This window comes from Hipposideros armiger, unplaced genomic scaffold, assembly GCF_001890085.2.
Source record: "Hipposideros armiger isolate ML-2016 unplaced genomic scaffold, ASM189008v1 scaffold_474, whole genome shotgun sequence".
NCBI lineage: Eukaryota > Metazoa > Chordata > Mammalia > Chiroptera > Hipposideridae > Hipposideros > Hipposideros armiger.
Genome location: NW_017731824.1, coordinates 570,148 through 585,983, shown reverse-complemented (window position 1 = coordinate 585,983; position 15,836 = coordinate 570,148). Strand labels below are relative to the sequence as shown.

Here is a 15,836-nt window from a genome sequence, read left to right as displayed (position 1 = left end):
AAAAAAAAAAAAGCAAAATGTAGATCTCTAAACTCAAAACTATAAGAAGGAATAATTTTATACAGGAGTAATTTTAGGAAACATTAGCATTAAGCGAGAAGGATAAAAGCAAACTACAATTCAAAGAAAAAAGAAATGCTACTTTAAAACAGTAACTTGTAACACATTTAAATTGTACCTGTTCTACAGTTGCTCTGTCCGACTTATCTTTGATGCGATACCTAATCAAAAACAAAATAGTATAAGTGACAGTCAAAGTTCACCCAGAGAAGCCAAAATAAAAAGTTTCTAATGTACATTATTCTATTCAATTCCTAAGAAGGCAGTTTTCGTAACATTTTCGATGATCTAAATGTATCTTCATCAATCACTGAAACTTCTTTCGTTTTCCCCTAATAAGCAATTCAGTTCCCTAGGGCAAAAGGAACATATTTGCAGCAAGGGGGAAACAAAACAAAACAAAACAAACAAAAAAACATATCCATATTTTAGAAGCATTAAATAAAAAGAATAGCGGGGATAAAGTGAACTATGTGGAAAAAAGAAAACATCGAGCCTATACTGTCTTTCAAAACTTTAATGATTCTATTAGTATAAAATTAAAGTCATTTATAAGGCTTTCTCTTTAGGGTCCTTTTCTACAAAGACACAAGACATCACTTCAAGACAGTTATTGAGTTTTGTATTAAAATGCAGACTCTGATTAGCTACAGCTCATACACTAATTGACTCAATTAGTACACTAACCTAAACTAATAAAGATTCAAACACTTCAATGAAATAAATGACCATAGGGTTTCTCAAAAAGCTAGTATCTCTTGGGCATAGCAATAAACCATAAAAAATTTGGCTTTTAACCAGAAGGAAACTGGTTTTTAAGTTCAGTTCTAACATTGCTACTTGTATGATCTTAGTGTCATTTTCTATAATATATTGTTAATATCTTAGCTATTAGCATATAGAAATTAGCCGGATCTTTAAAAATGGGTTTTGAGAACAGAGATGTAAATAGAAATTGTTCTCAGTCTTATCGTTATTTAGTTTTAAATCTTCCCTTAAAATTTTAAAAATATATCCTGGAACAGAAAAATTCTTAATGAATTCTAAAAAGGGAGTATTTTTATGCTCTAAGCAGTGGTTCTCAACCTTCCTAATGCCGCGACCCCTTAATACAGTCCCTCATGTTGTGGTGACCCCCAACCATAAAATTATTTTCATTGCTACTCTATAACTGTAATTTTGCTACTGTTATGAATCGTAATGTAAATATCTTTTTGTTTTCCGATGGTCTTAGGCGACCCCTGTGAAAGGGTCATTCAACCCTCAAAGGGGTCGCGACCCACAGGTTGAAAACCGCTGCCTAAGATTTAACCTTTTAACAGTTTAAACATTTAAACAGAAATTTATAAACACTGTTTTCCTCCTGAGAGTACATCCATGAATTTCGTAAGATTATAGTTTAACCATATATTTCTTAATAAGACTCATTTAATATTTTCAACTTACACATGCACAAAATACTCTCATTTAAGCTTTAAAATAAAGGTTTACGTATATAAAAAACCCAAACCATCCTTTGCAAAAGAATTATGACCAAGGTGCTAAATTTGTTTAGAATTAGTACCTATCAGCCATGTTTTATAGTTAAAATATTACTTACATATCTGCTTCCTTTTGTCTAGACTTTTCGGTGACTTTATTTATGACAGAATCAGTAACATTTAACTTATCTAAAAATAGAAAAAATCCACAATGTGAACAATATGTAAGACAGAAAGACATTAACAGTCATTCTGAACAGGATACTTCACCCCTCCACCTTCTCTATTTTGTAAATATTTTATTATACATAGAATATATTTTAGTAATTAAAAAACTGTTTAATGTTTTTAAAGGTAAACACTAAGTCATGTTTCCTTAATAACAAGTGTCACTTTCATCACTACAGTTGAAATTTTTGAGCAATAGAAATCTAGACCCAGAATCCCCTCAAAAGCACTGTATCTCCATATGTTGAATTTCAGTCACTTAGTGTTTTGTAGGACCAATATAGACAATATAACTGCCTGAATTCCAAGTTTAATTCTAAAAACTTCAGTGTCATTTCAAATTATAGGTCCATGATAGGCAACAGTTGGGTATGAGATGCTTGCTAGGTTTATAACAAGTCAATGTCTACAAGAGAAAGATGGCCTTGTATTTCTCACGAGGCGGCAGCTCAAATTCACATTCTGATTCCTTACATTCAGCAGCTCACTAAATGATTAATGTCTACATAAAAAGTCTCTGGTAAACAAAATGTAATTATATCCAATATTCTAGTATTTTCAATATCCTATGAGATAAACCTACTACAAAATCTAATACAAAATAGACAATACTTGAATGGGTATCTGTAACTTCGTATTTGCACAGTAGACTAGAAAACAGAACTAAAAAGGTACAAGCTAAAGTCCTTCTTTTGAAGCAATGCTTTTAAATTACTAAGTTTTTATTTTCTCTAAGCATTATCCAGTCAGTAACACTGAATATATTCATTTCTTGAGCTAAAAAAATTTTTACAACACTTCATGGTTTTGGAAGAATTTCCTCATAGTCCAGTCAAGAAATGTATTTTACAAACTCACCTAGATTAATTTTATTCTCAAATTTCCGTAAGACCTTGTCTGCTGGAGTAGACATTTTGGCTGAATTGCAGTTGGAAGGCTGTCGATTTGCCTAAGAAGAAATGAGTTCCACAGTATATGGCACTAGTTATAAATACAAACCTAAGGTTCACCATCACGTTTTTTTTCCCTTGGTTCATAGTTAACGATTAAAACATCAATACTTAGAGGAGTACCCTAGGAATCAATGAAATTTGCTCAAGAAATTTTTTTAAAGGCATTTGAAATGGAAGGTTCAAGTTACTGGCGAAAACAAAGAGTCTACATAATCTGGGATTGTTTGTTTTTTAAACCTCTTTACAATGTATTCCTCATTATTATAAATGAATTAAAATGTAATGCATTTTTCTAATTTGACTGGTTACAGATCTAAATGAGAATGTTAATTTACCCCCAAAGTGTATAATATAGAGCTAAGACCAATAATAAACTGGCTCTAAGAATTTCATTTTGGGCCTACTATCTCAAGAAAAGGAAAGATTAAGAATGAGGCTGAGCACTTAGACTAGTGCTATACAGAAACGTAAATGGAAAAAAAAAAAAAAGGGAGATGACATCCAGAACCTACAAATAAGAAAACGGAGTATAGATAAAAAAAGGGCCTGTAACAATTACTGATTCAATCCTGCTATCTAAGACTGGAATCTGTAGGCTGAGTTGTTTCTTGTTTGCATAAAGCTGTTAAATTTTTCTATTAAATATAATTTTTAAAATAAATTTTAAGTTAAAATATTACATGTTCACAGTAGAAAACACAGGTAAAATTTTAATCATCTATAATCCTAGGACTCAAAGATAATAGTTAACATTTAGGCACATATACTTTTCCCCCCTTGCATTATTAAAAGAAATTACACTCTTATGTTGAAATTGCTCAATGTCTTACCAATGAATCAATGGAGTAGTTATCAAAATAAGACAAGTGTGAAACTTCTTTGGTTATTTTAAAAACGCATGCATTCTAGTTCACGATATAGCTGTTTTAATTTTCAAAGAAACATTTATGATTTCCCCCCCTCCCTATCCTTTCAAGAACCTTTATGTTCCAGTAAGATGCACCATGTTAATCCTATGGCTCTGCAACACTTGGTACTTCCAGTGTGAGAAGCAGGCTCTACATGGCTTGAACTTGTGTTTTGCACGTGGTCCAAGGTGGTAGATTATGAACATATCTCCATGTCATTAATACAGTATTCCACTGTAACATATTTTATGGCTGAGTGATATCCCATTGTGTGACCCAACCCCACAGTAAATTTAGTCAAGGTTGTTTTCAACATTCCTATACTAGAAACAATGCTGGGGTAACATTCTTGTAACTAAGTTTTGGTACATGCCTAGAAGACTTGCTGAGTCAAAGTGTTTACTTTGTAAGCTTTTAAAGCTTTTGTCACATACCAGTTTATCCTCCAAATAACTGTACCTATTTAGTGAACCATCAGTTATATATTTTATGTCTATGTCAGTTTCAGAGGTGAAAAAACGGCATCTCTATATATGTAATCTGCATTTCTTTAATTTCTAATGAAGTTGAACTTTTTCTCCATGTTTCTTACCCATTTGTAGAAAACTGCCTGTTTGTGTCCTTTCCCAAGCAGATTTTTAGGTTCATTATCTTACGACAATCTAAATAACTTTTAAAATTTACTTATTATAACCTGAGAAAATCTTTGTTACTCAATTCCAGAACTACAAAAAGTCTATTTATAAAAGAAGACATAAGCAAACAACATAAAGATGTACAGAATTACTTATAAAATACCTGTGGGTTACTCCCTCCAGTCGAGATATAACCCTTGGTGAGTTTTCCAACTCTATCATCCCAGTCCCAATCATCATCATCTTCTTCCTCTTCCTCTTCCTCCTCCTCTTCCTCTTCTATCTCACCTTCACCCATCTTCTCATTATTTTGAAGATCTTCAAATAGAACACCATCTTCCTCTTTGATTGTCTTCAAGTCAATTTTTTCACTAGAAATAACAATGTTTTAGCATGTGTATACATACTCTAATTGGACTTACATATGAATTTATTTATGACATAACAGCCAAATCTATACCAATAAATCTAAGTTTCCCTTACAACATTATCTCCCAATAAACTCCATCTTAACACCAAGTTCTCCTGTTTTTCAGAGTTCTGTTTCAGTTGTTTGCTTATTTTCCAGGTCCTACTAAAGAGGTACATCAGGTTAAATCCACCTCGGCCTCAATGAAGTTAGAATTTACACTGTTACCTTCTCTGCTGAATGAACTGACTCTGATCAGTACACCATACCTACTCTAGGAAAACCATTCACAAAGCTGTGTTAAGAGGGGGAAAAAACTTTCTGACAAAACTTGGGAATAAGTCTAAAGCAGTCTTACCTTGAACTCAATGCCACTTTATAAGAAAAGGAGCTATATTCAAGATTTGTTACACAAAGAAATCAAATGACCCTTGTTCATCAAGGGGAGGAATGGTGAATATAAACACCACAAATGATAGAAGTAGGCTGGGTATAATTAAACAGAAGTGGGGACTGTCAAACCTAGAGAACAAGCCCAGAGCAGAGAGAGCACAACAGGTTCTGTTTTTGCCATATGAGAATTCAGACCCAGTATTACCATATCTTCTTTGTTTTTCAAGAGAAGCCAGAAATCTGGCTTTTTATGTGAAATCTTCAAGCTAACTGGCATATTCAATTTTAACAAAACACTCTGCATACCAAACAAAACATGTCTGCGGGTCAGATTCCACAGAGGTACTATCAATAGAGGTACTACCAGTTTTGACCTCTCATGTAGAGAACAGGTCAGAAACCACATAAAACAATTGCTAATATGACTATCAGCTTAAAAAGTCAGATGTGAGTTTAAGTAAATTCAGATTATCAATCATGACTTATTAATTAGCCATGGCTTGCAGGGCTCCAAATCCCCATGGACATGAGTGGGAAGAGAACAAATTAGGCACCTGCTATTTACTAGGCTTTCATAAACATAATCCATAAATTGATCTTTCATTTGCCAATAACCTAGAGTGGCATGTTCAAGTTACACCTTCAGTTGTACCAGGGCTTCTCAACCTCTGTGTGGGAGGTTGTCTGGTACCTCATAGGATGTTTAGCAGCATCTCTAGCCTCCACCTACCAGATGATACTAGTGCACTACCATCCCCAGTTGTAACAAACAAAAATGTCTCCAGAAATTGCCCAAAGTCCTTAGGGTGGGGGGCAGAGGGCAAAAATCTATTCGTTTACCTTTATACTATCCAGTGCTTGATAGTAAACCAGTGCACACTCATTACCATTAACTATGCAGCTGCCATATTAGCTGTGTTTCTTCATTCCCCTTAACTTCTTCCCTAAGGTCTTTTGTATGCTCATCTGTAAACATAAAAACCGTTTTCTTGTAATTCCAAAATAATTCTAGGTTTCATTTTCCTTTCAAGTAAAAGTCATCCTTAATTCCTTTTATCTCATACCCCACCGTCCAGCCTACCACGAAACTGTCACTTCTACCTCCAAAACATATCCCTATGGCCCTGTCTCTAACGCTCATCATCTTTGAGCTGAATTTTGAATTACTTCATTACTTTTGAACTGCTTCCACTCTTGCCCTCCAAAGCCATCCTCTCCATAACAGAATAATTCCTTTAAGTCAGAAATCAGATCTCATTCCCCTGCTAAAATCCCTCCTATGGCTTTCTATAAGACCTAGAATAATATCTCAGCTCCTTACCATCATCTGTAAGGCTCTACATGATATGGCCGCTTCTCACTTCTATATGATTACACACCAATTTTCTCAAGTACCTCTACTGTGCTCTAGGCACAATTACCTCTAGGTCTTCCTTTTACAGCCAAGAGGGATCCCGCTGTTGGGACTCTGCACTTGCTGTCCCCTCTTCCTGAATGGCTGTTCTCTGCTCTTCCTCAGGTTAGCTCTTTCTTGTTCAGATATGGACTTAACCCCTCCCTGATCAAATCATAATTTAATCTATCAACCGATTTTAATTATTTGCAAAGTATGTATCATCTAGTTTTTCTTTTTAAAATACCTCTATGTACTTAATTGTCTGCCCAACCTCCCAAGTAGAAGGTAAAATTCAATGACAGTAGGGGCTTAGTTTAGTTTGTCTTGCTCATCACTATCTCTAGCGCCGAGGATAGCACCTGGCACACATTAGGTGCTCACATATTTTTTGAATGCTGAATGTAGTTAAAGCTCAAAAACCTGTTTCCCAATCGCTATTCCCAACTCTGCCTCTCAGCGATGCTAACCAATCAACCTGGGGTCCCTGGACTCCCTTAATAAGTGGCTGTCATTAACTGCCGTAAACTGGGACGAAAGTCACGGCTGGGAAGGAGAAACACGCGAAACGCTGTAAAAAGAGGCCCCGAGTGACGAATTACCAGTCTCCCTCTAAACCATAAACAAGTGTTAACTCCCGAAGGGAGCAGCGCGGGAGGAGACAGCAAAATCCCAACCAAGTCGGTATACTCAACCACCGTCTACCTGTCGGAGGAATCCGCGTCGTCGAACTGCCCGGGGACTACCCGACTCATCAGCAGCCGCCGGTAGTCCATAACGGAGAGCGCAGGATCAGCGCCACCGGAGGCCGCCCGCCCTGCGGTGGGACAGGAACCGCACAGAGACAGTTCTGCGTGCGGCCGACCTAACAGCCTCTCCGCACAAGTCTGCCTCGCAAGCCACTCAGAAACCCTCACGCCAAAAGTGCACGCCACGTGCTTTACAAATTAGGACCTATAGCCCTGGCATTCGGGCCCACGCTCGACCGGAAATCCCGCCCTACCGGAAAGCATGTCCGACCGGAAATCACGCCCCTGCGCTGGGCTGAGATCTGGGGGCTTGCGCCGAATGGTGCGCGGAAGGGATACATCAAAATGTCAGGGGAACTTGAGATAGTGTTCTCGCTGAGCCAGTGCCGGCCGTTCCACCTGGAGTTTTTAGTTTCTACTCCTCGCTTTGTGATTCCTGCCACAGAGGGACGCGCCAGCCAGCCCACAGGTTGTTTGGCCTGGGAGTTCACACCCACATAATTTCCCAACTAGGGGAAGAGAGACTTCGAAGTCCCCAGGACCGCCCGCGGGGGGCTTGGGAACCAGGCCGGCGCGCTCTTCCCCGCCGAGATTGGCTGGCGCGGGCGGGCGTACGTCACATAGGGACGTTCCAGCGCGCTTGCAACCTAACTGCGCGTTTTTAAAAGCCATCCGTGGAAAAGGTTGAAAAGTATTCTCCCTCCCACAAAGGCTAGTGCGGGGGGAGGGAGCACGAAATCCTTACTGTGGATCCACGAAACTGCATGGACCCTGGAAGTGAGCACGCTTTTGCGACTTAAAAAGTTCGGTGCATTGTTTTCAGGTGAAAATGAGTTAAGTGCTTTTAGAAAGTTAAATTTTGTCATACAACTGAAAAGAATTTAAAAACAAAACCTTAGCGTTTGGGCCAGTAACTCCAGGGACACTTCTTTTAAGACCCATCGTAAAACAGCTTTAGAGTGTCTCTGGAATATCTCTCGAAACATTTCAATAAATATTTTAAAAATCTAACAAATCTAGTAAGGACAGAATGAAAGAAAAAGTAAGCCTAACTTAAAAATATGTATAAATTAATTGGCAGATTGTGCCATATGCACAAAATTGTAAAGGTGTAATTGGAAGCTCTGGGTTCACAAACAAAAAAAAATTGAAGAAATAAGGCCCCTGCGTTTTTTGCATTTGGAAAATAAAACAAGGAGTGTTCAGATCCCCTTCACCACAACACAGGCAGCATTTATGTGTTTGGAAAACGGAGAAGGTAAGAATAAAGGGGCCGTTCTCCAATCCTGACTAGCCTTTTTAGCTCAGTGACATTTTTATACTTTGATCGAAGGATGACATAATTTTGAAAAAATAAATGCTCAACAAATTATTAATTTGATAATTCAATAAAATAATCCAGGCAAATGGGTAGTGACTGTATATTGAGATGGTTTAATAGAAATAAATCACTGGAATGCAGGATTTAGTAAATATTTTCTCTGTGGACAACACTGGTCCATTTGATGTAGGGGGTATTGAAAAACCGTAAGTGGACTCCTCGAAGTATGTATAATTGGTAAATACAAACATTAACATCCTTGAAACAATGGTTAAAAACAAAAACAGTAAAATGAATAGGTGCTGCATTGTAAGATAGAGATTTAGACTAAAGACCTTGTAGGAATTTTTTTAAAAATACATGAATGGGTAGGTCGTAAGGTTTTAGGAGAGAGAAGCACTTGCCAGGGCAGACTATTGACATGGTAAGGCGCATGCGACCTATTTGCAAAGTGAGCCTGATCTTACTAGAGCAGGAGTGCTGGGTAGGTAATGTGGGTTTAGGCTATGGAAGACCTAAAAAGTCAAGCAGAAGAATTTGAAGTCAGTGTGATTGGACATCCTTTCCACCCCTATCCCCGTGACAGACCTGAGGAGTCACAAGAATATGGACCAGTATGTTGACATAAGGGATGGGAAGAAAGCATGAGTTATGAAAACATTTTTAAAAGAGAAGTGGATAGGACTTGGTAACTGAATAGCCCATGGATAATGAGGTAGAAGGATTGCTGAATAGCCCATGGATAATGAGGTAGAAGGATTGAAGCCTGAGTGCCTGAATGTGGCATAAGGAAGTGAGGGAAAATTGATTTACATTGTTGGGTTTGACTTGATAATGAGATCTTTGAATAGTGATTGTCAAGTAAATAGAAATACAGGGTTGATGGAACCTAATAGGTGTCTGGTAATATTTTGTGAATATTTTTTTATTAAATGACTTAGGATCCCTTCATCCCCTGGGTACCCACATCTTTTAGGTTAATTATTGGATAGTTGCCACACATTGATTTGCTTTTGTCTGAATTAGTATACTACCACACAAAGTTACCATGGTATGTTCAGACTAAAAGTTTTTATTTTTCCAATAACTTTAAAATGACATTTTAAAATTTAGGACAGTGAATTTTGCTGCTTTCTTAATGTGAGGAAGGATGCGGAGGAAAGCTTCCTGTTTGAATATACTAATAGACATTAAAATTATGTTTTTTTAAAGAGACCTTCCATCATTCAACAGAAGCAAGGACTATCAAAAAGTTTGGTCATTACTTCAGATACTGTACATTTTGAAGTGGATGCTTCTCATGAAAAATTAGAAAGCATGTCAGAAGCAGTTGCCATGAATTTCAGCATTCTCAAGACGTAACTCACTCAAATTCTCCCTTGTAAATGGAAACCAGCAGCACTACTTGAGACCTGCCTCAGTTATACAGTGCTTAAAAGTTCTGGGAGACACAGATGTATTTAGCATTCACATTGTCTTCCATATGAAATTTCTTCAAAAATATGAGGAACAATGAAAGAATCTCCAATGGAAGCGTAGAAGAGGGGAATACAGGCCTGGTTTTCCCAGCTCCATTAGTATACAAAGAAGGATAGAATTTTACAAAGAATGTTTAAACCGACCCTTCCTAACCTCTTCATGAAGTCCCATGAGTACAGCCAGGGGACATGGCCACAACAACTCAGTCACAGAGGCAGGACAGGAACCCAAGGAGCCTGACATCTAGTCTAGAGCATCTTCCACTATGTCAGCATGCAAATGATTCATATGTTCATAATGACATTTACAGTGTCATGTAAATGACTTCCTGTCTTCATGAAAATTCCTAATGCTGTTTGTCACAAAATAGATTTTTATGTCCCAGGGTCTTCATGAATGTTATTCTACATATTTGACAGTTATTAAGCAAGAGTGTAGGGAAATAAGAATCTATTAGTTTTGGCATATAAAATTGCCTTTTTGTGGTTCAAAAACAGACAAATATTGACAATTTCATATAGTTCAGCCCATAAATTGGCATAACCTTTCTAAATGGCTGTTTAATGCTAGGAAATCAAGAGCTTAACTGCACATTTTATTTTTAATTTTGCCTCTAGGAAGTATACAAATGAGATATTTGCAGAGTAATCCATAACAACTAAACATTGGAAACAATCTAAATTTTCATCACTGGGAGCCTAGTTAAATTATTGTATATATGTACAGTGGATATGTAAACCTTAAATGTGATAAAGATATGTATTTGTTGACATGGAAAAATGGTCACATTGCTTCTCACTATGTAGTGGACTTTAATGGTTTTTACTTTCTTTTTTTAAGCAACGTTAGATTCTTTTTTATAATTATAAAAAACTACTTTCATTTTGAAAAAAATTTTGGTCCTAGTATTACGATGTTAATCAGGGCCCAAGATACTATGTACTGAATGAAATATCTTAAATTATTTATGTAAAGAGGTCCTCCCTCTTGGATTGCACTGACCCTTCTTTATAAAAAATTTATAGACCAGAGGAACAAAAGACATATTTCATTTAAACGTAGTAATGTTATAGAAGACTAGAATTAGAAGTGATCTCTGAAATTCGATGAGTAATGGAATCCCAAGAAGTCTGTTTAAACATCAATACATGTGAATGGTGCTATTTTATTTTTCAAGTATATTATTATTCTTGATACTTTAAAAATCTAATTAGGAGGAGGAATGGTCCGAATTAGCAACAAGTCTAAAAGACATATTATAAAATATAACTCAGTTCTTACTGTACTTCAGATACATTCAATAAATGGAACAATGCTATAAAAAAGCATATTGAATAGAGGTTTGTAGCCAGCTGACTTTAACAAAAGATAAGAACTTTTTTAGAGCATCATTTAGGTCCACATATTTGATATACTACTCATGATTAAACCAGTGTGTTCCTTAAACATTTAAAGTATTTTTCTTATTTATACTATTAATTTACTTAATAAGCCCTTTCATCTTAAATAACATGAAGGTAACTTTGAGAATAAACCCTACATGAATTTTTATAGATTTATATTTATGAGAATCAGATTTCACCTCATTACTAGAATCCTGTTTCATGTATCTTCAATGTTAAAAGATGAATAACAACTACCCTAATGTTGTATAGAGCATATTTAACAAACATCAAAGACTTATCAGTAAGAGATATATATTATAGGTTATCATATACTCCTATGTTTATAGGAACATAATTTGACTTACCAAAAACCCAAAATATTAAAATAGCAAGATACTTGTTTAATTCTCACTTAATATCGTGGCTTTATTAGATCTTACTAAAAGGAAAGTAAAATATACAGCAGGCAAAGATAGTAGGAAGTACATTCTACCCATGCAAAAAAAAATTCTAACAAAAATTACATAGAAATGTACATACACCTTTAGAAGAGGCTTATAATGTTTGTTTGAAATATTAATATTAATGCCCATTTGATCATTAATACAGAATGAAATAAAGAATGCAAAAAGGGAAAATGAGTCTAAACTTACACTTTCCAAAGAAATGTATAGCACACTAGGTGATTTGTTAGGTGTTGAGTATCTATCTCTTTGTTGGCAATATACAGACAGAGAAACTAAGATGTTTTTGTATCTTGTGATCATGGTAATAATAATAGCCAAGTGCTGTGCTAAGCATTTTATATACATTATTACATTTAATCCACAAATAATCCCATGAAATAGAGCTTTTTTTTCTTTGTAAACAAGGGTTGTTTTATCTCCATTTTAAAGATGAAAAAATGAGGCTTGGAGTAACAAGAAATACAACCATAATGAACACATTTGACTATATTAAAATAAAATTGAAAAAAACTTCTGTGATCAAATTATAATCAACAAAGTAAAAAAACAAGCCACAAGCTAAGATATATGTCATGTGTGCAATTGAAAAAGGATTAGTATCCAAAATAAAGAACTACAATAAGAAAAAGACACATATAACTCAATAGGAAAACAGGCAACATATATGTATTAGTTTGCTAGAGCTGTCATAAAGAAATACCATACTCTGGATGGCTTCAACAATTCAAATTTATATTCTCACAGTTTTTGAGTCTGGAAGTCCATGATCAAGGTGCCCTCAGAGTTGGTTTCTCCTGAGGCCTCTCACATGGCTGCCATCTTGTGACCTCACATGGCCTTTTCTCTGTGCCTCCCTGGTGTCTCTTCTTCCTGTAAGGATACCAGTTATATTGTATTTGGAGCTGACCCTTATGACCTCATCTAACCTTAATTGCCCCCTTTAAGGCCCTAGCTCCAACTAGAGTAACATTCCAAGGTACTGGGGGTTAAGTCTTCAACATGTGAATTTTGAGGAGACACAGTTCAATCCGTAACAGTATCTAAGAGGCAGATCAAAGAAAAGGAAGCCTCCAAGACCATTAAATACCTAAAAGGATGTACATTAAAAAGACCACAAAATGCCATTTCATACATACCTGTTTGATGTGTTGGAGGGATGTAGAGCAAAGAACTCTTATGCTTCTGGTAGAAGTATAAATTGGTATAGTCACTTTGGAGAGTACTTTTGCGATATCTAGTAAAGTTGAAGATGTATATTTTCTATAATCCAGCAATTACACTTTTAGGTATATACCCAGAGCCTAGATAAAAATTCTCTTTAAAAAAAGCTTATACTAAGTATTTTATTGTATGCTGTTGCCAGTGTATATAAAATAATTCCCTTATGAAATAGAAATTCATGAAAATTCAGAGAGATTGATGTTAAGGACTGACAAAAGCAGAAGTTCGATTATAGTATGGCATGTGTTATAGGGATAATCTTTTTGTACAGGCATCAGATTTAGCTCTCCTTAGAATATTCACTGGTTCATGAAACGTGGTTTAGAAAACCTCCAAAGATTAGTTTCACCACAAAAAGGAACAGACTTTCTGGGGTCTGAAAAGATTTGTACTTGAAGATACTCCAGTCGGCAGGGGGTCATGTTGAGGTTCTGCAGACAGAATTGTTTCAAATCTGCAGCTGCCTGAGAAGCAGCCAGAGCTGTTCTTCATAGCGGTGCTGCTGGAGGAATCAGACATGGCGCACACGAGAGCCTGGTAGATTTGTTGGTTGTGGGTCAGTGGGTCATGGGTCTGCGGGCTAAACATTCTTATATTAGTGTTGAAGGAAATGTGTATAAGGATGTTCACTATAGTGTTCTTTTTAATAGCAAAATTAGAAACAAATGTCCAACAAAAAATAATAATAAAGTAATTCTTCAGTAGAATGAACTAGATCTGCACGTATTTACATGCCTAAGTATGAGAAGCAAAATTTTAAGTGAAATAAAGACTGTTTTATATGGATACATGTATTGTTATTATGTGCCATTGAGTCAGCTCCAAGTCCTGGTGATCCTATGAATGAGTGATGCCCATAATGTCCTGTCTTCACAGCCCTGCTCAGCTCATGCCTGTGGTTTCTTTTATGGAGTCAGTCTTGTATTTGCTCTCCCTCTTTTCCTGCTGCCTTCTGTTTTCCCCAGCACTCTTGCCTTTTCCAAAGAACCCTGCCTTCTCATGATTGACTTCAAATGGGACAGCTTCAGTTTTATCATTTTTGCCTCCAGTGATGTTTCAGGTCTAATTTGCTCTAGGGCCCACTTGTTCATCTTCCTGGCAGTTCAAGGTCCACATAGAACTCTCTTCCAACACCATATATTGAATGAATGAATTTTTTTTTCTTGTCAGCCTTCTTTAATGTCCAGCTTTTGCATTCGTACATAGAAATTGGGAATGACGAGGGTGTGGATGATCTAATGACCTATCTTTGCTCTTGGAAAGATCTTGTGATCTTTCCCAATGCCATTGCTGCCCTATGAGACTCAACTTTCTTTTGATTTCTTGGCTTTAGTCTCCATTTGAACTGATGACGGAACCAAGCTAAGCAAAATCTTTAACAATTCTGACATCTTCATTGTCAAGGCTAAAGTTGCGTATTTCATCTGTAGTCATGATTTTTGTCTTCTCAACGTTCAAATGCAGTTCTTTGGCACTTTCACTTTCATCAGAAGTCATTTCAAATCATTGCTACATTCTGCTAATGAGATGGTGTCTCTGCATATCTGAAGTTATTGATATTTCTCCTTCCTCTGAGTCTAGCCCAACTTTTCATATATGTTGTGTGTATAGATTAAACAAATAAGGAGGTAAAATTACACACACACACACACACACACACACACAGACACACACACACACAGAGGGTGCCAAAAAGTATACACATTTTAAGAAAGGAAAAACTGTATTAAAATTGTAATCTATACTGATAACAAAAGATGAATACAAGTCATGTGTATACATTTTTTTGGCATCCCGGTATATATACATACATAAATATACAGATATATACATATATATATGTGTATATATATAGAGAGAGATATATATAAAATGTGTGTATATATATATATATATATATATACACACACACACATACATACATAATGATGCTATTTACATAAAATTTTAAAACAAAAAAACAATACTGTGTATCCACAATTTGCCCAGGGTACTGCAGGATATTTTGGAATTTGAAGAAAACAATGGTACTGGACATCTGTTGGAACCCCACAAACTACTAGCTTGAGATAGTTCACTATTTCAATATAAAATCATACTACAATCCTTTCTATAACATCTTATTTGCAAAGCAGGGGGTTGGAAGGATGCTGTGATAAAAAGCAAGTTTTGCTTGAAAACCAAGGTGAAACAGGAAGTGAGGGTTGGTCTTGCTGAATCTGACTCCAAGGTTTGAGACATGCAGTGCCCAACAGTACATTCAAGTAGTAAGTTTAGTTAAGAATGAAATAAGATGTGATATTTTTCTTTCAGTTTATGTGTATTTTGAAACAGTTATTAAGTGGGTAGGACAAATACCAGTTAATTTGTTGTTGGAGCTTAACTATTTAATAATTGGAACTGTTAGGTACTTCTTCTGATCTAGGGGTTCTGTGAAAAAATTACTGAGCCATTAAGGAGTCACAGAACGAGAAAGTCTAGGAACTCGATATCTATTATTTTGAGTACATAAATGAGTAGTAAAAGTAGAAAAATATGAATGGGAAGAATAAATACATACCAGCTTCAGTAATAGTGGTTATCTCTGGGGAGGGAGAAAGGAGGAATTTAGATTGACGGGAGAGGTCATTAATTTTGCAGCACTATTTCTATTTTGCTTTATTTGCTTCTGATTTTAAACAATGTATTAAATCTGGTAATTTACATATTGAGAAACTATATATAGCATACCATTTAGAAGTAGTATTCTAGAAT

General features: G+C 35.9%; 2 protein-coding genes across 2 annotated transcripts in view; one reads left to right on the top strand and one right to left on the bottom strand.

The window, feature by feature from the left end:
• Nucleotides 1–7,442, bottom strand: part of RIOK1 (RIO kinase 1) — a 38,616-nt gene extending 31,174 nt beyond the window's left edge. The window contains 5 exon segments of the mRNA XM_019666557.1: nucleotides 143–221; nucleotides 1,661–1,730; nucleotides 2,628–2,718; nucleotides 4,429–4,636; nucleotides 7,166–7,442. Coding sequence (XP_019522102.1) covers nucleotides 143–221; nucleotides 1,661–1,730; nucleotides 2,628–2,718; nucleotides 4,429–4,636; nucleotides 7,166–7,236 — 519 coding nt within the window. The 5' untranslated portion in view covers nucleotides 7,237–7,442.
• A 144-nt stretch (nucleotides 7,443–7,586) lies between these two features.
• The window catches only part of CAGE1 (cancer antigen 1), a 56,568-nt gene continuing 48,318 nt past the window's right edge, over nucleotides 7,587–15,836 (top strand). The window contains 1 exon segment of the mRNA XM_019666547.1: nucleotides 7,587–8,467. Coding sequence (XP_019522092.1) covers nucleotides 8,446–8,467 — 22 coding nt within the window. The 5' untranslated portion in view covers nucleotides 7,587–8,445.